This window comes from Mauremys mutica, chromosome 13 (assembly GCF_020497125.1).
Source record: "Mauremys mutica isolate MM-2020 ecotype Southern chromosome 13, ASM2049712v1, whole genome shotgun sequence".
NCBI classification, from domain to species: Eukaryota; Metazoa; Chordata; order Testudines; family Geoemydidae; genus Mauremys; species Mauremys mutica.
In genome coordinates this window covers 11,028,095-11,054,563 of record NC_059084.1, presented here as the reverse complement: position 1 = coordinate 11,054,563, position 26,469 = coordinate 11,028,095, and the positions used below count along the sequence as shown (strand labels likewise).

At 46.0% G+C, this 26,469-nt stretch overlaps 1 protein-coding gene across 2 annotated transcripts; it reads right to left on the bottom strand.

Annotated features, from left to right (window-relative positions):
* Positions 1-752: 752 nt before the first annotated feature.
* APCDD1L (APC down-regulated 1 like) lies at positions 753-24,545 on the bottom strand. 2 transcript variants are annotated; one of them, XM_044984660.1, is made up of 4 exons: positions 24,260-24,545; positions 9,347-9,521; positions 6,506-7,064; positions 753-2,678 (listed from the first exon to the last, which is right to left on the bottom strand). In XM_044984660.1, the coding sequence occupies exons 1-4, from the start codon at positions 24,297-24,299 to the stop codon at positions 1,911-1,913; spliced, it is 1,542 nt and encodes a 513-aa protein (XP_044840595.1). In that variant the 5' UTR covers positions 24,300-24,545; the 3' UTR covers positions 753-1,910. The 2 variants fall into 2 exon arrangements, with proteins under 2 accessions (XP_044840595.1, XP_044840596.1); XM_044984661.1 differs by lacking the exons at positions 9,347-9,521; positions 24,260-24,545 and adding an exon at positions 7,604-7,772.
* Between the last annotated feature and the right edge of the window lie 1,924 nt (positions 24,546-26,469).

The following is a 26,469-nucleotide window of genomic DNA, read 5'->3' as shown; positions in this document are numbered from 1 at the left end:
GATGAGAATCTTATTAAATGTGTATGGATCAATTGTTAAAAACCCATAAATTGTCCATGGGGTTGTCTACCAGAGGTCAGCCAGAAAAAAATTATCTAAAGGTGTGAATTTTAAATGGATTAAATCCTTGTGCGGGATGCTGTTATTCAGAATTAAAGTGGTTTTAATGTGATTTATTTTAATTCATTTTGGAAGTGAATTAAACTAAACATATTAAAGCCAATTTAATTCTGAATGCGGATGTTCACAGTGGGGTTTAACTAATCCACTTCAGATATACTTTGTTAATTAGGATTCATTTTCCTGGATAGCCCTGTGTAAACAAGCCCTAAGTACAGCTTCAGTTTTGTACATACAGCATTAAGTGTAGCTATTGCATAGTTTAGTTAAAAAATATCCTTTTCAGATCAAATATGTAGGATTAGGTGAAGAGGATTTAACTATCACAAGGTGTCTTCAACTTAGGTGTCCTCTTAGCTGCAGTAGGCTAGGGAATATAATTCCATACCTTGCTTGCTTTGTAGGCAGAAATTAATAGAATATCAGGGTTGGAAGTGACCTCAAGAGCTCATCTAGTCCAACCCCCTGCTCAAAGCAGGACCAATCCCCAACTAAATCATCCCAGCCAGGGCTTTGTCAAGCCTGACCTTAAAAACCTCTAAGGAAGGAGATACCCATTACTCCTTGTTCTGTCATCTGGTAACACTGAGAACAGTCTAGATCCATCCTCTTTGGAACTCCCTTTCAGGTAGTTGAAAGCAGCTATCAAATCCCCCCTCACTCTTCTCTTCTGCAGACTAAATAATCCCAGTCTCTGAGCCTCTCATAACTCATGTGCTCCAGCCCCCTAATCGTTTTTGTTGCCAAGACTTGACTGTGGTGTCTGATTATAGTCTCTCTTCTGCACCCCTCACATTAATTTACCTGAGTCAAGTTTATCAGATGTTATCCTTGCACTTGTGTGGTATTTTTATGTTTGAGATCTAATCCAGAGTTGGATTGATAACCCTTGTTAAGGGAATGTGCCAACAAACACAAGGGATTGTGCCAAAGTGGAGGCAGAGGTAACGCAGGGTCGGTATAGTGTTTTTTTGCACCTATGTGTGTGTCTCACTGATACCTGATGAGTGCTACAGTCATAAATCATCTGGTCATGTCTCAACATTTGGGCTAAGTGATAACACAGAGAGGTGGAACAGAGTGAACCCAACCCTTATGAAGTCAGTGTAATATGACAGGGGCAAGGTCACTTGTATCTCACCCATTGTTAGCTTATGAACAGAAGTGGACTGGGACCATCACAGCCCAGAGCCTGGGAAAGCTAACACACACACACAAGAAGAAAGCAGAGTTTGCAAATTGTAGGTTGCAAGGATGGCATCAAGTCTGCCACTAAGAGCCCTTCCTGAATTCAAGGAAGAGAGATTGACAGAGGGTGTGTGTGGTATGAGTTTCTGTGATTGAGCCAAAGCCAGCTACCTGAACTTACAGGAGCAGGAAGTGAGGGGAGCAGGGGGGAAAATCAGTTTCAGAGAGACTGAGCCCTCAGCGCTTTGGTAATTTGACTTTTGTGTGAGACTAGAGCCCTCAGTTATATCCTAGCAATGCTGAAAGCTAGAATCAGCGGTTCTAATTTAACACGTCTTTTTAGTATTGCTAAATTATCTGACAATGTGCAATGGATCCATGTCACTACATTAGCTTTATGCCTAATGAAGGTCAATTAGGAAGTATACGCATAGTACACATTGTACATAATCAGGCATGTTATGCAGGGAAAACCTCTTTGTCCATTTTTTTAATGTGTACAGAATCTAAGCAAAGCTGATTCCAGATGTGCTTATCTAAAGAGGATATAAAATTGTCTTAGCACCCAGTGTCTGAATTCTGTGCTGCACAGCTGGAGTCATCTAGTCCCATCTTAAAAACTGCATTGCCATAAGTGATAATAAAAAAGCCATAGGCAAAGGTTTTAGTGCTTCATTCCCATTATTATCCTCTTTTCCCAGGTAGCGTGGACTGATGTGTTTAGAAAAGACGCCGGTAGCCCCGGCACACTGAATAAGCGGTGCCTGGTATGAGGTGGGCCGCTTCTCCGGTCTGTCAGGGCTGGATCCGTCTGTGGGCCTTTCGCCGATGAACAGCAAGCTGCCATCTTTCATGTCTTGCTCCATTTTAAAGAGTTCATATTCTGTGTGGGGCAGCTTGATGCCCAAAGCCAGACACCCATTGGTCAGCGTTATATCCTGCTCCATCCCGGCACTCCAGAAGCCTGTCTCCCCGCAGGTCCCTGGCTCTGAGGAGTTTAGCATGGTCACTGTTACCTGATCTATTGCTGTAACCCGAGCACAGGTCACTTTAAATGCCAGCTCTGTGCCTCCTCTCACTATGGAGGATGGGACGCCCTTGGTGTAGTGCCCAGATGCATAGATGGTAAAAGTAGGCTGCTTGCAGAGTGGGTCAGAGTAGTGATAATAGTACCCTTCCCAGGTGCGATTGGTGCCATGAAATATGAAGTACCTGGTAAGAAAAAGCACAGCTGGCCGGATTTCACAGTGAGCACTCACCCACCTGCCACTTAACTGCATCGGCAGCTTGGCTTTAGCTGGTAATATAGGTGGATGGTGCTCATCAGATCTGTATATAATCCCACAAGCAGGGCAAGGATGCACGTGATGCTGTTGGAGGCAAACAAACAAAAAGTAAGTGAAAAATATTACATGCAAACCCCCATTCAAAATATTCAAACAATAACAGGCCAATCTCCATCCCTGGTGCAACTTCACTGAGGTCCTGGAGGCTGCATCAGGGATGAATTTGGCCCAATGGGTCCAAGCAGTTTAGTAAGGTAAAGGGCTGCCTCAATCCCCTGCCATTCTAGGGAAAAACAAGAAGGCCAGTGGGAGCTGCATGCATACACCTCAGGGCAGCAGTTGGTCCAAGAGGAGTGCTGCAAGCAGGACAAGGGATGCACTTTTGGAATGCCCTGGTTTTCTTTCACTGCAAGATTTGTGTGACTATTTGAGAGGTTAGGATCAGGGCACAAATGCTGCTGTTTTGCTCCCACAATACCATGTGCTTAGTGAAAACTTAGACAAGGCCTGGACCTAAAGAAAATGCCACCAGTTAAGGTTATTTAGGCAGTCTCTGGTGCTGCTGGGAGTTGTCAAATAGGCTAGTACATTTTTATATCCATTCAGATGGTGCCAGAAAAGCCAATGCACTGCTGAGACCCTCAGAAGGAGGGCTAAGAAATGGTGCTGCATCTCCTAGAAGAGTCCATGAAACCCAGCATCAAAACTTAAACTCTGTGAAAAACATGGATCCAACCAACATGCGTTTAATTTTGAAGGCCCCGCAGGATGCCTGACCATTGCCCAAAGCTCTACATCAAACCAATCCTGTGTCCATTCTAATTCTCTAAGAGCTTCATGCAAAGTTGAAACCTTTTCCTATATTTCATATGGAAAAGTGTCAGTATATGGTGATTTTTTTTTAAATAAGTATAACATTTGATCATTTTCTGAAATTCTAGCTAATTAACTGTTTGCATGGAACAAGATTAAATAACTCCGTTAACAGTAGGGCGGGTAATTTACATGCATGTTGATTGGAGTCTACTGTAATTTAGTCATTTTCAGCTTGCTTTACTGCTACTGTCACACTAACGAGTGCTGACAATACACAGTACATTATTGCTAAATAATCCCAGAAGTTGGCAAATATATATATTCTCTGTAGACAGGAAATTCTTTGATAATGGAGGTAATTTGGGGAGAGTGGGTTTCTTTAAAACAGTTATAGATTTAAGGAAGTAAGAGTAGTATTTCCCCATAGCAGGTTAAAAAATAGCTCATAGCTGTCAGGACCAGGATGTAGGTAGCCAGGCCTATTGGTCAGCATAAGGCAGGGGGCCAGGTTGCCACACTAGCCAGGGTTCAGAACCAGGAGGTCAGGTCAGGAACCAAGAGTCAGAGACCAGGAACCAGGAGTGCAGGGTCAGTAGACAAGCCAGAGGTCAGGAAACCAAGAGATCAGAAGACAGGAATAGATAGCACTGGGTGAACAGTCTAAAGCAGGGTACACCCCACTTGTACAGACTTCCTGCGCCTCCTTCTGACTTAAGTAGGGGGAGGAAGCCAATCAGGTGCGCTGCTGTTCCACCAATCAGGGCTTAAGGTAGAATCTTCCAGCTGAGTTAGACTTCAAGGAATCCTGGTTCTAGCTGGTAATAGTAAAGTGTCAGGTGAAGGGTTGGCACATGATTAACACCCACCTCAGGCATCTCCTAGATCTGGGTTTAGGGTGACCAGATGTCCTGATTTTATAGGGACAGTCCCGATTTTTGGAGCTTTTTCTTACATAGGCACCTATTACCCCTCACCCCCGTCCCGATTTTTCACACTTGCTGTCTGGTCACCCTATCTGGGTTTGAGACCTGCAGGTCATGACATCAGCAAAGTTGAATGAATCTCTTGCTAGTGCAGGCTAATGTTGCACGTTAGTTAATTAAAAGAGAAGGATATGTCCAACAAAATTAATATGGCGAAGCCAACAATCTTGCTTGTTTAAACCAGTCACATGAAGTTATTTCTAACGTATGGTAGCTTCTAATTATCCCCAAGTGGTGACATCATGTGCTGGGGAGCTTTACAGAGCTGTTTGGTGATTAATTACAGTACTATCTTTAAAAACAAAAACAAAAACAAGGAGTACTTGTGGCATATTTAAATTCAATTAATTTGCAAACTGGACACCATTAAATTAGGCTTGAATAAAGACTGGGAGTGGATGGGTCATTACACAAACTAAAAACTATTTCCCCATACTAATTTTTCCCCCTACTGTTACTCACATCTTCTTGTCAACTGTTTGAAATGGGCCATCCTGATTATCACTATGTTTTTTTTCTCCTGCTGATAATATCCCACCTTAATTGATTAGTCTTGTTAGAGTTGATATGGCAACCCCCATATTTTCATGTTCTCTGTGTGTGTCTCTTCCTACTGTATTTTCCACTGCATGCATCTGATGAAGTGGGTTTTAGCCCATGAAAGCTTATGCCCAAATAAATGTTAGTCTCTAAGGTGCCACAAGGACTCCTCGTTCTTTTTGCTGATACAGACTAACACGGCTACCACTCTGAAACCTAGCACTATATTTAGAGAGTGAATTTCAGTATCTTAGGTTTGTTTTAAGTTAACGTTTAAAATTGTGTATGTTTACCGTCTGGTTTAGCTCATGTACATGGTCTTGGCCCAAGATAACACCCAGCTTTATACCAATCCAAGCATGTTACTTGGAGGTTTGTCATTTTGTGTTTTTTCTTTTTCTCTCTTTAATTCCAGTTGTTGCAGTATCACAAGGGTGGAAACCTTCTCCCAAATGAAGCATTTCATGAGAGTTAGTCCTGTTCCAGCTGGTAATGTTCACAAGTGGCTTTTTTGCCCTATCTCGCTGCTCAATCACATTTAGTTATGATTTAGATAAATAATACCTTTTTTTCCCCTGGAAATAAACCACGCTACTGGCGAAAAATAAAAATAAATCACGGCTGCAGTATAATATTATTTATGTTGAAGTAAAGTGATTTCTGTAGAATAACATAATTGTATTCAGGGCAATTTCCCCTGCTAATGGCATTATATTGTGGAATAATGATTTAATGGAAGATGCTTGTTTCCTCATTCCTCTTTCAACCTGAAGGACAGGACAAAGAAATAAGATGAGGGATGCAAGACAAATAACAGCACACAGAGCTTATAATGATGTGGGACTTTTCACCTCAGGACAGGATCTGAGCCTGCATTTCTAGTGAAAATGTGGCAGGTAAAGAAAATCTATTAGCTCCATGCCCCAGCCGTGGAGGACTGTTTCCTCTGTTATGTTTTCTTTGCTGCTTAGTCCAGGCTAGCTACCAGGCCACATGCTTAGTAAGGGGAAGAGCCAGATTCACATACAACTGTGCACGTACGTTTGTGGTTAGGCCCCCGTTTCTTCCCCACCCCACCCCACCCAGCACCTTGCACAAGACACAATTTTGTCTTTTCTAAGCCAGGCTCTCTGCCCATCACCTCTGTCTGTATCATTATAATACTGAGGTGACCGACTGCAGGTGGGGTAAGTAATTTAAGAAGGCTGCAGACAGACATGCATCAAAAAACAGGGGACACCAGGGACGCTGGGCTTCCCAGGGCCACCCAGAGGATTCAGGGGGCCTAGGGCAAAGTGGGGGAGCTGCGGCACTTGTACTCACCTGGTTGCGGTCCGGGTCTTCAATGGCATTTCGGTGGCAGGGGGCCCTTCAGTTGCTCTGCGTCTTTGGCAGCACTGAAGGGCCCCCCACCGCCAAAATGCCACTGAAGATCCAGACCGCCGCTGGGCCAGGGCTCGTGGGGCCCCTCTGGGGCCTGGGGCCTGGGGCAAATTGCCCCACTTGCCCCCCCCCGGGCAGCCCTGGGGCTTCCATTTTTTAATGTGGCCCAGGAGTAAGCAATGGTCTTACCACAGCGCTCTGCAAAGGGCGTTGATACCCCGTTGGTCGATAATGGAGCCTCTCAGACCACTTGGTGTGAATGTCCCCTAGGTACAGCTCCTCCACCGTCCTGCTGCTGCTCGGCTGAGTTTGCAGCAGGGGCTCGTAATGCTTCTCCACCCGCACCAGGCTGAGTTCATGCATGGCAAAGCCCAGGGCTGTGGTGCAATCCCGCCCCTCCTTGGCACTCAGCACCTCGTAGAGGACTCCGGGAGCCCAGGACCGTCCAGGTGGAAAGAATCCACTGCAGTCCCCTCCTGACGTCTGACTGATCCGGGCAGAAATCTCCTGCATGGCCCTCTGGCTGTGGAAAACAATACCCACTTTGTGCAGGTGGTAGTCTGCCTCAGTTGCCCCTCGGGTGATCCAGGAGGCCTGGCGCAGCCGGAGCTTGCCTTTGATGACCAAGGAGTGGGACGGGTTGTGGCAGGAGGGGTCCCAGTAGTAGAACTGATAAGCCTTGAACAAGCGGTTGGAGTAAAACAGGTAAGATCTGGTGAGAAACTCCGGTCCCGGACGTACCTCACAGCTAAGGGCAGAGAAGAGATTGGTGGTAGAATCCTTAGTCATGTATCGAGTGGAAGAGCTGGGGTTTGAATTCCTGCCTGACTCTTTGTACAGAGAAATTAATGGGGCATTAACTTCTGTTGACACCATGATGAGAGGGTCTCACCTTTACACTGCTCCCTTCCCCATTGACCCTAAGGCCCCACATCTTACCCCAGTGGCAAAATTATTCCTGCAACGGTGATTTTCATTTCACTGCACCCCCAGCAAAGAGGTATTAAAAAAATACACCCGCTAACAAATCAGAGTTTCTTTGCATAGAAGAACTCTGTGGAGCATCACCCCATCCTATCCCCAGGGCATATTGCCATAAGACTAAGAGGAGGGGAGAATCTCAATTCATTGCTCCTTACCCTCACCCAAGTGGTATTAAATAGAAATGGTTTCACAAATGATCCCGTAGTGTTTCCTCTGTTAGGTGGCACAGAGCAATGGGGCAACTCAGTACCATGTGAATGCCAGAGACTTGCCAATAAGGGACCACATCAGAAAGAGTCTCACCCCACGTCCATCATCACAAGGGACTGTGATGGAGTTGTCCACCACAGCGAGGGTGGAGGTCCAGCAGGGAGTCTTGTGAATGAGATTCAGTGGGGAGCATAAGCAGCTTGTATTAAAGTTCCTTACTGAGTCCCATCTAGAGACAGGAAAGTCAGACCCATGTCTGCCAACGCCCATGATTTTGTCAGGATACTTGGTGTTATTCTGACAGCCCCCAGCTCCTGGCATCATGTGACTGCATGAGAATCCCACCTTTCATTTAAAAAAAAAAAGTAAGTGTCTACCCTCGTGGCTGCTGAGAAAAGCTTGAAAACATGAACCTTCAAGGCTTAAATACCAGAAGGCAAATAAAAAGAAAGCCTTTGTTGTTAATGAGAATCTCACACTCGTTTGGAGCCGGGCTCCTGATTTTTGAACGCTTGGGGTTAGTAATACTGAGACCCCTACAGCAGAATGCACATTGCAGGGATGGGTGTGTCTCCTTTTCATTGCCCTTGTTAGGATAAACACAGAGACCATGGATGGAAGAGGATGCAGAGCTAATGCTGCCTGCAAGACTCCATTTTGGGTCAGGTGGAGGGGGCTGATTAGCCAAAACCAATCAGGGGTGGGGCTAAGAGACTATAAAGTTGGTCTCTCTGCCTATGCTCTCACTCCAGTTGGGAGCTCATCCTATTTACAAGCCTGTTCTAGCTGTGAGGAGTTGTGGGGCAGGCAGGCAGGCTGGTGTTTACTATCTAGTTCAAGTGCTTACTTCAGGCTGTATGTGTAGCGCTACTCAGAAGCTCACTTGCCAGTGGAAGTTTGCTGTAGTTCAGATGCTTGCTCTGGCCTGGGAGATTAATAATTCAGGAGTTTATGCCAATCCCCAGAACTCAGCCCAATCTCAGAAGCTTAGTTTAGGAGTTTGGCCTGGGCTAGGATTTAGGGGTGATAATTTCAGTGAGACGCCCCTTTGCCCTTAAATGGGAGTCTGTTTTTCATGAAGCTGCTAATGAAATTTTTGTGAGGTAAACTAGCATGCTTCCTGTGAGATCTTAAATTGAAAATCCCTTATTTTCTCTCCCTTTCGCTGCACCTATGAGTTTATGACCCACTATTCATCTCCTGGTCGTAGTGAGAGGTGCACTGGAGCCTGTTCCATTGTGTACAATAGAAGCTGGTAGTCAGAACTGTGCCTTTGCCAAAGTCTGTTCACATAAGGACATTGGAAATAATGTGTAGGCAGTGGGGTGTTTTAAAGATGTGCTGCTGTGTTTTCAAACCTCAGCCTGTGTATTGTGTGTTCCCTCAGCCCAGAGGGCATTGATGGGGCAACGTCTGCAGCTTTGGGATGGCACACATGGCAAATTAAGAGAGAGATGGAGGAAGTCCTAGAGGGAGTATTTGGATCTGGATTTAGAGCACATCCCAAACTGATAATATCAAGGATTTTGATTTGGCCCCTTAATTTGGTACTGGGCTATCTGCGAATGGTAGCTCTGGGAGTGCATTTCAAACCACCCCAAAATTAAAGGATATTCAGCTCTTTAATTTGGGGCCTTCTTCCAGCCACAAACAATACATGACCTTTTCCCCACAAAGGAAAATCACCAACAGCAGGCACACTCTACAGTTTAACAGTGTGTGCCCATCAGTGCACCATGACGCTGCTATTTAGTAAGGTGACCTCACCCTGTTGGCAGCGTCTAGCAAAGAGGCAAGACAAATCTGCAAACTGCTCTGGGCTACTGGGCTCCTTACCCTGTAGAAATCCAATGACCTTCCAGCCGGGGAGGCAGAAGAGCCGAAATTCTAGCGCTGTCCTGTAGGTGGCGCAGTTGGTACTGACACTGTGGCTCCCAGTGCAGTTTTCCAGTGCTGTGCTGCTGAGCCTGAGACACAGGCACGTCCCATAGCTTCTTTCCAGATGCATAGGCTTAAAATAAGACAGATGTTTTCAGAACACAGATGCAGTTGCTCCTGCACTTTACAATTAAATGGGTTAGTTTGACTAAAGATTTTTTTTTTTAAAGACCAAATGGGACCTGCCTGTTCCAGGAATTGCTCTTCAACGGGTCACACCAGGCCTTTCTGGGGCACTATTTGGTCCTTGTGCTAAGTTTCTGGACAGGCTGCTTTAGATCCAGTCCTGTAACTCTGCCAGGAAAGGATTGTTTCTCCTGTCCTAGAGCGACAGATGGAGCCGCTTGTTTCAAGGGTAGTGATTATCGTCACAGAGACAGCTTGAAAAGCCCTGGTAGTATCCAACCTTTCACAGCTATTTCATGATCCCCAGTATTATCAGTTCATGCATTTATTATTCCCCCTTGAGTTCAGATGAAACCATGAGAAAGCCGCTTAAGTCAAAAAAGTCAATTTCTTTATGGCTCTTGATCAGCTAAATAAGATAAATTCAGAGAACAAAGCGATCTCTGGTCTCTGCAGTCTCAAAAGCCCAACAAGCAACAGGATTATTTTGGAAAGGAGGCAACACAAGTTCCTTAAAAATGCCCACAAGTTGGGTCATATTCTGTCCATTACATGAGTGACTTTAGTGTTCATTAAAATGTACTTGCCCAGGCCTTTAATAATAACACTATATCTTCTTTCTAAGGTACATAGCACATTGAAAAAGAATCTTGCACAGCTGTGTTTAAACTGTGTAGTGTTTTAAGGGACATTTTACTGCATGTTATTGTTGTATCAAGGTACTTTTTTTTTCTCAGTTTGGGACTAATTTTAACCCACTCTTCTCAGGAAGCTAAATCCTTACATCTTTCACCAGTAATGATCTGCATCGGCTAGAGACAAATGCCAAGACACTTATCAGAACTGAATGCAGGGGCAAAGCTGAGAATTTTAATTTTAAATCAGAAGCCATTACTGTCATTACGTCCATTACGCAGCAGATTTAGTCATTTTGCCTGACAGATGTTGGTACACAAGTGTTCTCTGTGCCCATCACTCATTCGCTGCATCCTGATTAGCTGGGACAGCAAGCCTGCTGAATGCATCAGCAACACTGAGAAGAGCTCATTCACAAAAGCCTGGTCCTCTTAATCGCATATTGTATTGCTGCGGATTAGCTTGTTTTTTTGCACAACATGGTTGCTCCAGCACTCAGTCTGGATGCGGGCTTTATGAGAGTGTGAAATCCTGTTGTTACAACCAGTCTGGATGGTGCCCATATTCTGATCCATGAAGATCACTGCAGGCCCATAAAATGGCAAACCTCACAGCTCAAACTCTGTATGTGCAGAAGAGCAACAGACCCACATTAGAAAGGCTGAGAGAGATCTGCTAGCCCAGGGGTAGGCAACCTATGGCACACGTGCCAAAGGCAGCACACGAGCTGATTTTCAGTGGCACTCACACTGCCCGGGTCCTGGCCACTGGGCCGAGGGCTCTGCATTTTAATTTAATTTTAAGTGAAGCTTCTTAAACATTTTAAAAACCTTATTTGCTTTACATACAACAATAGTTTAGTTCTATATTATAGACTTATAGAGAGAGACCTTCTAAAAACGTTAAAACGACTGGCACGCAAAACCTTAACTCAGAGTGAATAAATGAAGACTCAGCACAGCACTCCTGAAAGGTTGCCAACCTCTGGCATCTGAGGTCTGATCCTGCAAGGTGCTCAGTATCCACAGTTCCCATTCGCTTCATGTTTTAATTCACACAGCCTGAATATTCACTGGCTAAGCTCTGTTCACAGACCTCAAGAAGAACTAGTTCAAACACAGAAACCAAATGATTGTAACTAAGGCCACTAGTTCATTAGTACTCATGAATAATTTTATTTTATTTGTTGCTCAGTTGGAGATTCCTCTGAACCCACTCAGCTCACAGCTGAAATCTTCAGATATGACTGAGAGCTCTTTGTCCTCACTCAGTTTTTAATCTATGGTTGAGACAGCCACTGAACCAGGGAATTACAACATGGGAACGTTCGCCTCTCCTGTCGCCCACCATAAGGACAGTAACTCTGTCACTTACCTCATTTCCCATAACAACGGATGTTACTGGCTTAGGGAATGTGCGAACACTCAGCTAAATCCCGAAGACTTTCTTTGGATGTTTATTCACTCTTTGCTCAGGCAAAACTCCTGCTGGAGCCATTGGCAGTTTGCCCAGGTAAGACCTACATGAGAACCTGCAGGATTCGGCCCACTATAAATAAATGATATGCCTTCTCATTAAAACACCTGAAACCCTGGCTTATATTGATCCATCTAGCAAAATAACGTCCCTGGGTTAGGTGTCCCTGCAGACTTGCACTGCGCTGCATTCGTTTTATTGTCCCACTGGGGGCTGGCTTACTCTAACTCTGTTCTATAATTTACCTAGCAGCACGCTGGAAGATTTCATTCAATGACTGGTGCAGATGACAGAGGTTGCTCGCTCACCTGTCTATCAAAGAAAGCTGAGGAGACCATTTACTATATATATATATATATCTTCTGAGCAAGCATCTACAGAGCAAGACTTGCCGGATGTTGGCCAACGCCAAACATTGGAACTGGTTTTACTGCAATTTAAGCAGGAAGTTGTCCCTTCCTAAAAGCTGTAGGAGGGGCCTTTTTTCTGTGAGGTTTCCCTTCTGGAGATTACCTCGTCAGCACCTCAGAGGGGCAGGGTTTGCCCCACCCCAATCTCCTGTGGAAAACAAGCAGCCCCCACACCTAGTATATTGACTTTGGAAGAAAAGTTGAGTTTAGTCATACATCTTTGCTTCTTATCAATAAATAGAGAAGAAATTGCCCACATTACAGCTTGCAACAAAATTAGGTACTGTAGATCAACTCTTCTCCAGGGCTAGATTGCTACATGCTGTTGCTTCCTATGGCCAAAGTTGTTATTTCCATTTATAATTCTAATGTTTCACTAAGTCACCCATTCGCATGGATAAGATCAGTGCCTACAGTCATGGGGAATTACGTAGCTCTTTATTTAAGAATGACACAAAACCTTTGATATTTGGCAGGGAATGTTCAGACTGGAACAAAACTATGGATAAGAAACATACAAATGTATTCTGCATAAGTGAATTACACTTATCCGCACAGACGTTATTAACAAAGCATTCCTCTGCCATTCTTCTCCCCTGAGAAAGCATACAGAATGGATTTGGGGTTAGCTGCTAAAAGAATGACCATTCTTTTAAATGCGAGGAAAATGTTTGTAGTTTACCAAATCAATTTCTCTTGAATTTGTGCTGAGATTAAGTTAGCAGTCTTTTTAATATGCTCAAAATAAAGAATTTCCCATGAGCACAATTTTGTGGGAAGACCTATATTATGTATTAAAATGAGTTATAAAATTAACTATAATACAATGAATCTCAGCACTATGTTGCATTTTCTATGTCTGCAAACAGAGATTCCAGCTCAGGAAAGCACTTGAAGACACGCTTAAGTCCTATTGGCTTCAATGTGACATAAGCATGCACTTGAAGTTAAGCATGTGCTTAAGCACCCTTCCTGATTAGTGATGCTTTCTTGACTTGAGATCAGAGTGTAGTCTAGTAAGTTGGAGGAGGAAATTGTTTGCCAGGATGCCAGTTCTATATAACTTTGCAGATAATATAAAATTATTATTATTATTATTCACAATATTGAAGTCCAAAGCTGCCTGCAAAGAGTTACCAGGGAATCTCAAAAAACTGGGTGACTGGGCAAGAAAATGGCAGATGAAATTCAATGTTGATAAATGCAAAATAATGCACATTGGAAAACATAATCCCAACAATACATACAAAATAAAGGGGTCTAAACTAGCTGTTTCCATTCAAGAAAGAGATCTTAGCGTCATCATGGATAGCTCTCTGAAAACATCTTCTCGGTGTACAGCGGCAGACAAAACAATCTAACAATATTAGGAAGAATTTTAAAAGGGATAGAAAATATCATAATGCCACAATATAAATCCATAGTACACCCACACCTTGAATATTGTGTGCAGTTCTGTTTGCCCATCTCAAAAAATTAGAATTGGAAAAAGTACAGAGAAGGTTAAGAAGAATGATTAGGGATATGGAACAGTTTCCATATGAGGAGAGATTAAAAAGTCTGGGATAGTTCCGTTTAGATACGTATCAGGAGATACGATAGTGGTCTATAAAATCATGAACGGTGTGGAGAAAGTGAAAAAGAAAGTGTTATTTACCCCTTCATATAACACAAGAACCAAGGGTCACCCGATGAAATCAATAGCCAGCAGATTTAAATAAACATAAGGAAGTATTTATTCATACAACACACAGTCAACCTGTGTAACTCATTGCCAGGGGATGTGAAGGCCAAAAGTATAACTGGATTCAAAAAAGAATTAGATAAATTCACGCAGGATAAGTCCATCAGTGGCTTTTAGCTAAGATGGTCAGGGATGCAACTCCATGCTCTGGGTGTCCCTACACCTCTGACTGCCTGAAACTGGGACTGGACAACAAGGGATGGATCACTCAGTGATTGCCCTGTTCTGTTCATTGCCTCTGAGGCATCTGGCACCAGCCACTGTCAGAAGACAGGATACTGGGTTAGATGGACCTTTGGCCTGACCCAGCATGGCCATTTTTATGTTAATCACGGAAAAGGATTTGTTATTGCCAGAGATACCATCCTATGAAAGCAGGAGCTCTAGGAAATCCATCACACAGCTTCAGATAACTGTGACTGGCTGGCTGGCAGAGCGATGTCATTCCAGCAGTAAAAAGCAATGTAAAGATTGAAAAAAAAGAAGTTACAATATATTTCTTTCGGAGCTGTTTTCTAAGCGATCAAACAAACCCAATATCCCCAAATAGGATATAGGGCCTGTTGTATTTGTAATGTTTCGATCAATATTTGCTTCTGTTTTAAATACCAACCTCAAATCATTTTACTTCAGTCAAAAGGTGCCATTATAAAAGAGTATGAATACAACTATGGGCCTGATTCTACCCTCCCTTATCTACCTAGACACCATATTGACTCCCACCTGGGTATAAGTGAAGACAGAATTTGGCCCTATTATTTTGTAACTTAGCGTTTCATTTGGATTAATACCCTGGTGAACTGACTCATTTCTACAGAGACACTGGGGTTACAGTACAGCTTTTCCTTCTAAACTACGCCAGACTCTACTGAGTCAAGATAAACAAGATAAAAGTTAGAACAGTCACAGACATCCTCAGTCTCTATTCCTGCTGAGCTTACGGCTCAATCCCACAAGCCTTCAGTGGGAATTCTGCCTGAGCTAGGCTGGCAGGATTTGGCCTACACGTCTGAAACAGAAAACAGGGAAAAGCATGTCAGACAAGACAGATGGTATTTGGGCTAGAGAGGGTGGGAGTGAAGGAGACACTCTCTTGTACCTTCAGGGTCTTCTTTAGTGTTGACCATGTAAAATCTGATTACCTATGTTTAAAATGCCTTCTCTGGTGGGTTACCAAGAGAGAAAAAAACAGGGCCTAACACAATGTATAAATGAGGTTACTCTTTCTCCTGCGCTCATTGAACTCAATAGCAAAGCTCCCATTGCATTTAGTGGTGCAGGATCAGGGATTTACTCAGGAAACACGCACTTTGAATGTTTTAACATGAAACTGATGGAAAAAACCCAGTCCATGATGACGTCAGTTTTGAGAATAAAGGGATTCACAGAAGGAAACAGATACAGAGGATTCTGTACCAAAATACAGTATACAAAGCAAGGGGCATACTCAGAATCCACTTCAGAGGGCCATAGAGATATACTAATAAAATTCTGTTCTAGTGGCAGAGAGCACATTTCACTGAGACCTCAGCGTGCTTTAATCAAAGAATTTTATACTTATCATCATCCACTGTATTTTAATTGCACACGTTTTATTCATTTTTATATGTAAATATATTTGAAACACCTGGCAAATAACTTATTTTCCTGATTGGCTGTGGTCCAGGCGGAGCTGCTCTACTAAACTTTTTTTAACCAAAATATTATGTGGACCCAGAAACTAGAGACAATCTCCCATAGCCAATTGGTCAATGGCAAAAAGTCAAACAAGGAAACCTCTGTGCAGTACCATCTGGGAATATGGTCCTTCGTAGGTTGAGCCATTGTGGTTAGGTCAGTGCCAACATGGATTTAGCTATGCCCTTGCCCAGTTGACACAGGTGCTTTCAGTATAATTAGGGCTCTATCAAACTTATGGTCCATTTTGGTCAATTTCATGGTCATAGGATTTTTAAAATCGTAAATGTCCTGAGTTCAGCCAGGGCCATCCTTACCCACATGCAAAGTACGCAGCTGCGCAGGGCGCCAGGAAATTTGGGGCACCACATTTCCTGGTTCCCTGCGGAGCTGCGTGCTGCTCCAACCCCTGCTCCGGCTCTTCCACAGGGCCCCCGCCCCTGCTCTGCCTGGCCTCTTCCCGCACCATCCCCACTCCCCTGAGGACTCCAGAAGCGGTCGGGCCTGCACTCACCGGTAAATAGAACAACCCAGCCCCAGCCTGCTCCACTCCCCTGGCTCCCAGCCACGCTACCAGCGAGTGCTGGGGGGCGGTTCCTTCCTCCCCCCAAGCCTGAGAGCCAGGGGAGCAGAGCGGGCTGGGGCTGGGTCACTCCACTTCCCACAGGAAGTGGCCAGCCCCCCGACTCCCACGGAGGCCTGGGGCCAGCCCTCTACTCCACTCCATGGAGGCCTGGGGCAGGACCCCAAACAGCCCCTGCCCCCGCAGAGGCCTGGGGCCAGCCCCTCCCCGCTCCCTCCTGCAGAGGACTGGGGCCCCACATAGCCCCCCCATGAGGGGGCTGCGTAGGGCACCAAAATAGGGACGGCCCTGAGTTCAGCTATTTAAATCTGAAATTTCACGGTGTTGTAATTGTAGGGGCCTGACCCAAAAACGAGTTGTGAGGGGGTGTGGCAAGGTTAGTGCAGGGAGGAGCTTCAGTACTGCTACCCTTACTTCTGTGCTGCTGCTGCTGGCGGCGGCGCTGCCTTCAGAGCGAGGCAGCTGGAGAGCGGTGGCTGCTGGCCGGGAGCCCAGCTCCGAAGGCAGAGTATTGCCACCCTTGCTTCTGCGTTGCTGCGTGCAGAGCTGGGCCCTAAGTCAGCAGCCACCACTCTCTGACCACCCAGCTCTGAAGGCCGCAGCGCAGAAGTAAGGGTGGCACGGCATGGTATTGGCATGCTTACTTCTGCACTGCTGCTGGCGGGGCGCTGCCGTCAGAGCTGGGCACCTGGCCAACAGCCGCCGCTCTCCGGCTGCCCAGCTCTGAAGGCAGCACAGAAGTAAGGGTGGCAATACCATGACCTCCCTAAAATAACCTTGTGGCCCCCCTGCAACTCCCTTTTGGGTCAAGACCCCCAATTTGAGAAACACTGGTTCCCCCCATGAAATCTGTATAGTATAGAGTAAAAGTGCACAAAAGACCAGATTTCACAGGGGGAGACCAGATTTCAATTGGCTGACATATTTGTCATGACTGTGAATTTGTTGGGGCCCTAAGTCTAATGGACAAGTTGGGGGGAGGGATAGCTCAGGGGTTTGAGCATTGGCCTGCTAAACCCAGGGTTGTAAGGTCAATCTTTGAAGGGGCCACTTAGGAATCGGGGGCAAAATCAATACTTGCTCCTGCTAGTGAAGGCAGGGGGCAGGACTCAATGACCTTTCGGGTTCCCTCCCAGTTCTATGAGATAGGTCTAGCTCCATATATTTAATGTGTCCTGCTGTGGGCTTAGAACAGTGCTCCCCAACCTTTTTGTGGCCAGTAGCACATTCCTGTTTTCAGAAGAGTGTGGCGGGCGCCAACAATTTTTCAAGGCTTATTTTGCATTTGTACATTAAATAATATGAAAATCATCCTATTTAATATTACATAATATATGAATCCAGAGAGAAGAGAGAAGCTGGAGAGAAGCCGCGAGGACAGAGAACACCGCGCCCGCAGCCTGAGTTCTCTGTCCCCGGCAGGCGCGGGGCCGCAGCTTCTCTTCCCTGCGGGGCACTAGGTGGGTGCACATAAATGCCTCAGTGGGCGCCATGGTGCCCGTGGGCACCACGTTGGGGACCACTGGCTTAGAACATATACACAGAGCTCCCCTTGTGGTAATGCCTGGTAATTACATGGACCTGCCTAACAATATGGAGAGAGGAGGGTTAATTAGGAGACATAAGAATAGAGGAGAGAACTGATTTGCTTTGAGTTTAGTCTCAGCAAGCACTGAAGTAAGCCAACAGACTGAGGCAGCAGTGCTACTGTGTGAGCTGTCAAACTCTGACCTAGCTTGTTGTAAAAGTTTGGCACTGATACATCTCTGAGAAACCCTAAACACAAAGAAATAACTAGGAAACTCAAGGTTTTTTCCCCTAGAGGACCAGTGAGGGTGCAGGTTTGCTTTTAGTTACATGGGTTGAGTTACTGAGACCCATTTCCACTCTCCTGCATGCCTAGCTGGTGGGATTTGGATGCCAACATTCTGTTTCATACACACACGCACAAGATGGGGCACTACTCTGGTAGTGTAATTGTGACTAGATAAAAGAGAAACCTTCATTAGAAACCATATTTTTGTACCAAGCCACACCTATCTCCCTTCATTTAGAAGAGATGGAAACTCAGCAGAAAACAAGACACATCTTTTGAAATGACTGGCACTCAGCCATTTCAAGCTTATAAAATGCCTATGCATTGGCAGATCCCATGTAACCTCTCCCGGAGACGCTTTATTAGTGGCCATCCTGGCCCTGTTTAATAGTGATTCCTAAGCATATTTTTTTCCCCAGAGAGCTTTCAAGAGTGGAACTGGTAATCAGATGACAGCTTGGCTATGAAATGCCAACTTCATTTCAAATGTCTAAATCATTTATGTGGCTCCTGAGCACAAGGGACCACCTACTGTATAATATTAACATAAATATAGCATTTGCTCAATGTAAAGGGCATTGGCGGGCGCTGAGAGCAGAGCAACAAAAATGATTAGGGGGTGGGAGGGATTGAGTTACAATGAAAGATTTAGAGAGCTCAACACAAGTGGCTGTGGGGGATGGATATGAGGAGTCTCTAAATATTCAGAGGCTAAAAACACCTAGGAAGGGGAGGAATTCCTTACGGTGAATAACGAGGTTCTGTTGGGAGGGAATTAAGAAAGGAAAAATGTAGCCTGAACATTGAGATAACCTTCTTGACACTGAAATCTATTAAACTGTAGCAACCCATTCCCTTCGCATATTTTAGAGTAGACTGCACAAAGTATTAGTGAGTCTACAGTAGGGAATAAGCCAGGCTTGGCAGGGAGCAGGCCTGGATATCTAACAGGCCTTTGCATCTCAGACTGCGATGGGCCTTGCTCCCGGAGGTTCACAATCACCTGAGTGATCCTATTGTCTTCAAGGGAACTGCCTGTGTAAGTAATGGCTCATCAGTGGAAGCAAGGGGTTCACAGCCTGCTTCTATGAAACCAGAATCATAGGAATCGGGGAATGAGTTTCTGAAAGGTATTTAGGTGCCTAAAGATTCACATTGGCACCTAATGGGGATCAGATGCCAAATCTATTTAAGCGCTCTTGAAAATCCCGTTAGGCACCTAAATACCTTTGAAAATCAGACTATAGGAATGTAGATTGTGAGCTCTGTGGGGCAAGGACCATTTTTTGTTCTGTGTATGTACAGCACCTAGCACAATGGGGCCCTGGTCCATGAATGGGGCTCCCAGACATTACAATAATAGAGAGATGAATAATAGGAACAAACAGAACTATTTCAAAAGGACACAGGTCTCTCCTTGGCTCCATGAGTGAGGCCTGCAGGGTGTAGAATGATGAAAAGCTGGAGACTGTCCCTAAAGAAAAATATGAGCCACTGAGTTGTGGAACTTTAGCTGGCTTGATGGTGGAAGTTGTCTCAAAGAGATTCCACAGTAAGATATTAAACTGATACATGTCACCAAACCAGTAACACGTACCAAAATAAAGACACAAGGGAACATATTTAACTCAGTCACGAGTGACCAAAGAAAATGGTTGCTCGTTCAGTTAAAGCATAGAATTAGAGCTGTTTTAACATGTGTGTTTTGGGGTCTGGGTGTGGTTTCTAGATAGTCTGAAATTTCAGTCTACTGTTTCGCCTGTCAATATTAGCTAACTTTTGATGCATTCCAGTTCTCTTAAATGCTACTGACAGATGCTGAAATTAAAGCTGACGTTCAATCTACATGCTGCATAATCTAGGACTTGCACTTGCACTATTAAATTAACAAAGTTTAGGACTTTCTTGACACAAATTTCTGCTGTCATCTATATTTTCATTGGCCTTTTCCAGGTGGCCTAACTGAAAAATTATATGAAAAACATGGAAAACAAAGTATCATTGTGTTTTGTTTCAAGAGGGGAAATAAAAAATCCACCCCCCACATAACCTCACCCATACCGCATGGACTTCAGTGTGAGAGCTGAGGTGAATTCCGCTGAGGCCAGTGGGAGTTTTTGGTGTGAACTGATCCCAAGATACAGGGTGAAGTCCTGGCTCAGTGTACATTTTGCCTTTCACTTCAGTGGGGCCAGAAGTTCAGTACTTAAAGTTATTTCAGTGGGAGTTGTGAGTGAATCTTCAGTGGCTGTTTGGGGAATTGACTGAGGACAGAATATGACTTCTATTGGCAGTGGATGTTTTGCATGTTTCAATGGCAGGATATAGCTTTATTATTACCAATACTCAAAGTGAGCAAAAGCACACTACCGCTAAGTGCCTGCAAATGTTTTTTAACAGACGCTGTATGACCTGGCATATCTGTTAAGTGTAAAAAATCTTTGTGCTGATAAAATCAAAAGATTGGCCGAGATTGGTTAAAAATACATATGAAAGAAGGAGTTAGAGGGAGGAGTTAATCAAGGAATCAACTGGACCTGTTCTGCAGTCTTCCAGAGCTCTGCAGTGTCCCTTATTTTCCTGATGTCACTTAATTGAGTCATCGTTGAGTCAAAAAGTTACCTACTCACTTTTACTCTTGAACATTGGTTACATCAGAAATAAAGGATCATGCAGTTGGGCCTATAAAAAAAGTTATTTACTTTAAAAGAATGAATCCAGCAGCATTTTAAGATTCTTGCAAGAACACTTTTAGTGTCCCTCATTTAGGGTCTTTGTGACATGTTGCTTCCCACATTTGGGGCTTGGCAGATTGAGATATGCATGCTTCCTTTCCCATATATTTCCTTTGTTCAGTTCCCCCGCTCAGATCCATGGTTCCCATTACAAGAGTTCCTCCACTTCAGTCATTCTATTTTGAACACTGCTTGCTTAAATCCTTGCGCAATTTCTCATAGTTTAATCTAAATTAGGCCCCAATCTTTCTCCCACTGATAGCAGCGACAAAACGTCTATTGACTTCTATAAGAGCAGAAATGGGCCCTTAGAATATATAGACCGACAACTCAGGCCAGATCCTAAACTTGTTAAAGTCAATGGAAGGTCTCCCATTGACTTCAATGGGGCCCAGAGCTGGGTCTCTCTTTTGTATAATGCTGAAGGTAAGGAGGGAACCCAGGGAATAATAACTAATAATAGAAATCAATCTCCTTTCTTTGAGTTAGGTAACAACTCTGATTTCTGATCCTCCTTCACCAAAGAACCACTCATTCTTGGAAACATAAGAGCATAAGAGGCTTGCTCAATTTCTATCTAAACTTTCATTAAAGTTTTTACATTCCAATACACCATGCCGATATTTTCCATGGGTAGCTTCTCTGAAATGGTTTAGAACCTAGCCAGTTTTAAAATAAAAGGGCTTCTTGCCTTTCACTGTTTATTTTTAAGTTTGAAAATGATGGGGTCAGGGGTAAGAGAAGATCAACAGTTGAGTTCAATTATATGATTGGAAAGCGAATCCCATCAAAAGAGAATACCAAGTTTATACATATTTTACTGACAATGTAATAATACTGCCTTCTGTTCATGTATAATATAGACCAAGTTTGCTTGCTAATTTATTGTCTGTTTTTTGGGGGTTTTTTTTACTCTTTATTTCAAAGAGACCCCAAAAAATCAACAATTAATGTGCTATGATCCTGCGATTTGATTCTGTTTGCTCTTTCCTTAATGATAGTTTAGCCATGTTGCAAAGTATATGGATATAGATAAAGATAGGGCTGAGATGTAAAAAGAAAAAAGAAAAAAGCATACGTGAAAAAATATATTGTGGTTTCTATATTTTCCCCACAAGCACAAATTGTTGAGTAAGGAAATTTTCAAAAGCCAGAAATTGCTATGGAGAAAACCAAAGCTGGAATCCAGTGCTAGAAGAGGCTGCATCTGGCAGAACCAAGTCTGGAAAGAGGTTTTACTTTCAGTGGGTTCCTATATTTGCCCACAACATAGCACATGTCATTTATAAAAACAACGTTTTCATGGATGATATACAACCGCTGTGAAAGTCAACCTCGAAATTAGAAAGCACCTAAGTGAGGCTGTTATAAAGTCCCTTTGGTTTCCTTATCCCTTTGCTATGGCACATCTCCAAAATATTCATAATAATTTTTTAAAATCCCTACCTTCCTAATTCTGAGATGATGTATTGCAAATGGAACAGCACTGAGAAATCAACAGCTAGAAAGTGCTAATTTATTGTATAACCCTCCTTATCCAAACAAACAGGGCTGCCAGACATTGAAAATACAACGCATACAGCCGGTCCCTGTATATTCTGTGAGACGGGAAGGGTTAGTTATGTACAATCCATGCTTTTTTTAACATCATCTTTTAATGATGCACCATTAATGAATTTCAGTTCCTAGGCACTAGCGGCAAAATGCTGCCATCAGTTTGAGCTACAGATTATAAACTGGTAAGGAAGGGGACAAAAGTCAAGTTTTGGCACAGGCAAGGTGGGGTAAAAATGGTATCTTTCTATATCCACCTTTTGCCCATTTCTGTTATCTTATGAAATGTGTTTGGTCTAGCTCAAATCGAAACTCTAAGGCTGTGGAGTTCAGGGGAGACGGTACAGCTGGCCGGGCAATTGGTCAATCCACTGTTAGCTTTAATCTTGTTTACACGTTAAGGTCTGATGTACGTTCCACATCGGGCGTTGTGACTGATGCTACACAAATCCAGATCGTCTCACAACTAAGTAATAAAAGGCTGAGCTGAGTTCTTGCTGACTGTATTTAGTGCTTGAAATGCTTGGAACGTATAGATTGCCTTTCCCCCATTGATCTCAAAGCACTCGACAAGCATGAATGAACTGAGTCTCCAAACGCCCTTGGGAGGCAGGTCATATTTTTCTCCCCATTTTTCAGAGGGGGAAACAAGTCACAGAGAGCGGAAGTCTGGTACAGGTCTCTAGCCCTCCAGCCTAGCGCCTTAGCCTCAAGATCACCCGTTCTCCCTTCAATGCTGTATCTTACTCTGCCTTTTTCTGTTGAGCAGTTCACACCGGACCTGGACAAACAGTTTCAGCGGAGTCTCCCTTGTGTTTTCTAGGGAAACATGCTGTCCAAGCAGGGGCGATAAAGAGAGTTTCCTTCCCTCCTCCAGGCTCACGTCTTTTTAATGGGGAATCATGTAGCCCTGTGACTATGTTCTCTAACTCTGAGCGTCCAGGGACATCTCTTGCTCAAGCTGTGCTGGTTGAGATGTGAACCTTGCCAGTTCTAAAAATGGGACGCAAATATACCGGCAGGCAGCTAGGTTCGGAGTGTCTAGGCGCTACCCTGGAGGTCAGTGGGGAAATCGATGTGTCTCCTCTTGGAGAAGTGAGACACTTCTGATGTATTTCACCTCCAAGCCAGGTGCTTCTGGGCTTCTTCCTGGAAAATGGTCCCAGGAATCCAGCTCTGGCGGTTGAAAATAGCACCAGGAAGAATCTCCCGGCCCTTGCTAGAGTTACACACGGGGGCTCGAACTCCTATCTTGCTCCACTGCCTGGGACGGGAGTGAAAGCTCGTTAGAGGCGGTCTGCGGGGTAATGATCAGCAGCAGCCTGGGAGCTTTGGGTGGGCGCCAGCGGCTGCCTCTCTTCTCGGTGTTAGCCCAACATGTGGGCTTCGGTGACAGACTCCGCTCCACGAGCTATCCCTGAGCAGATCAATACCAGCTCCCGGTCCACTTAGGCGTTTCCAGTCCCCCAGTACTGGAAATAGCTCTAGAAAGTATCGCAAAGTCCATTCAAATCACAGGATGGAAACCCTCCATCCCCGGGTCATTCCTAGAGCGAGACAAGTTTGGGGAGATCGGGGGGTTGGACGGTCAATAAAGCCAAGAGCCCCCCCCCCAGCCACTTCGGGGGGTTGGACGGTCTCCTGGCTCTTCGTCGTTATCAACTCGGCTCTTTTATTGAATGTCTGGCGAGCGGTTACAGATCGGAGCTGGAAGGGGACAAGCACATCCCTGCCTGGGTGCACGTCCAGTCCGGTGAGCCGCGGAGCGTCACTTTTCCTTGCGCAGTAAAAGTCTCCGCGCCCTGAGCCCTCTGGCGGATCGGACCCCCGCTGGGTTTGCGGAAAGGGCCCCCCACCTCCAGTGCCACCCCGAGGTACCCCCCGGGAGAGAGCCGGGGAGGAACCTGAAGGCCAAAAGGACCCAGCCTGGATGCTGGCAGACCCTTATCTATGGGGGGGGGGGGGACGGACACATACCTGCCACCGCTCTCCAGAACCCACCCGCCCCGGGTCCCTGCCTCCCCTCCAGTGCACGGCCCCGAAGTGTCACCTACCTAGGAGCAGCCCGATGAAGAAGCACCAGGACAGGCCCATGGTGGTATCCAGCCGGCTTCCTTCCCACCTGCCCGCCGAGGAGGAGCGGAGCCCGCTGGCTGGCCGGGGCAGATCGCTGGCTCGGGGTCTCAGCGGAGCGGGACCCTGCGGGCAAGCCGCGGAGCCATGCGGGGCTAGGAGGAGCCCTTAGGAGTTCATCTGCCCGGGGGAGGGAGGGTGTCAGCCCCAGCACAGGCTGCTCCGGAGCTCCGCGGCTATTCTGCCTCCGTGCAGCCCGCCGGGAGGGACCGCGGGGCGAGGGGGGCTCATTAACCACCACCCCCGTGTCTCCCTCGGCAGGACTCCGATCCGAGAGGCCCCCGCTCAGCCCCCGCTTTGCAGGAATGCCCGCGCCCCCCGCCCCGCGCCGCTGATAGCTGTAATGGAGCTTGGCAGCTACAGGTTCAAGCTGCCAGAGGAGGTGGAGACTTCCTCGTCTCAACCCCGTCTGCAGCTGCACCGTGCAACGCACCCCCCGGCCACGCACCGAGATCTGCCCCGGCTTGGCCCGGCCGCCCCGCAGCACCCCTGGGCACCGGGCCGCGCCGCTTCCCGGGGCAAGGGGGCAGGGAGGGGGGCTGCCCCTCCCCCGCACCCGCGGAAAGCCCCGTGGGTTACCGGGAACGGGCCACCTCCTCCTCCCCCTGCCAACAGCCCGCCCCCGCCTCGTCTGCCTCGCCATCCCCCCGGGGCATTGCTGCGGCGCGCAGCTCCCCGCAGGGCTCCGCTGCCTCCCCGCTCCAGCCGCCAGGCCACCGCCCGCGGCCCGGGGCGCCTCTCCCGCCCTGGCCGGCCCCGCGCGGGGCTGCGGGAGCGCCCCGGGGTCCCCGGGACGGGGGGCAGAGGCGCAGGGGAGACCGGAGCGGCCGCCCGGGGGGTGGAAGGCGCCGGGCTGTCAAGCGAGCCCCCTGCCCTGCCCTGCCCTGCCCTGCCCCGGGGGCGGGATGAAATCCACCCCCCGTGCGCCGCGCCACTCGCCAGTCCCTGGATGGGATCGGCAGCCCCTGAGCGGGCCGAGCCCTGGCAGAGCCCTGGAGCCCGGCCAGGCTCCCACTGACTTAGGATCAGGCCAGAAGTGCCTCATTAGGGGAAGCGTCTGAAGCCGAGCCCCGGCCCCTCCCTCGCCGCACAGCTCAGGATGGATCGGTGGGTTGGGACCCGCTCTTGGCAGGAAATAAAACACCTGGATTTCAGCTCGTCCCGGACAAATCCCCTCCTTTCTGCCCGCGACTAGCCGTGGGCCGGACACAAAGGGTTGAGGAAAGGTGACACTGGAAGCATTTTCTACAGTCAAACACTGGGTGACCTATCGAGGGAAGAGGTGAGCGGGGAGAGGCCAAGATAGAATGACTCCGATGGTGTAATTGTCGTCCCAGTGTCTGCACCAAAGGCTGAGGTTGGGAAATAGACACACATGCTCATCACGCTCAGACCAAAATATTGATCAGTGCTGAGCACATCTCCTCCCCCGGTTGGGGAAAGTGTAGGACTAGATCCTGGATTGCCCAGACTCACAGTAGTAACCCCAGACTATTTGCCTGAATAAGGGGAGCAAAACCTAGAGCCCAATCGAGCCGCCCCTGGCTCCCAGGTGTGGTTTCGCTGACTTCAGGCTACTGTCCTGAGCTTTCACATTACTAAAGGTTTCATTACTTTGACAAAATATCACACAATTCCTTTACTATGAAGTCCTAATTTGAAGTACAGCCATAAATCATTAAAACTACATTACACTTGTCCGAATAAATTTTCAAACTCCATTTTGTGGTGCAAGCACTTTTTGTTTATTTTATTGTATTTGTTTCACAAATTCACAAAGTCCAATCATTCACAATGGCTCTCGCAGTCATTAGTCCAAATCACTGCACTCACAACTGTATCTTTTATCTAACACATTAGCAGAAAAATACCAAATCCAAACCAGCTAACCATGATGTTAAAGAAGTTTTGCAAGGAGCAGCTTTGAAAAACGGACAGGCCACTGTTGGTATCCATTCAACTAAAACCAAACACATTGCTCTGGAAAAATTATGGTGCAAATAACTTTATAAGAACAACCATCTCACTTTCAAGTTGTGCATCTGATCTCTCACGTGCAATGCTTCCAATGTACTCTCTAAGTTGACTCTAATATGGTCTTACTGCAGTCAGAGTTCTTTTGGGATATTTT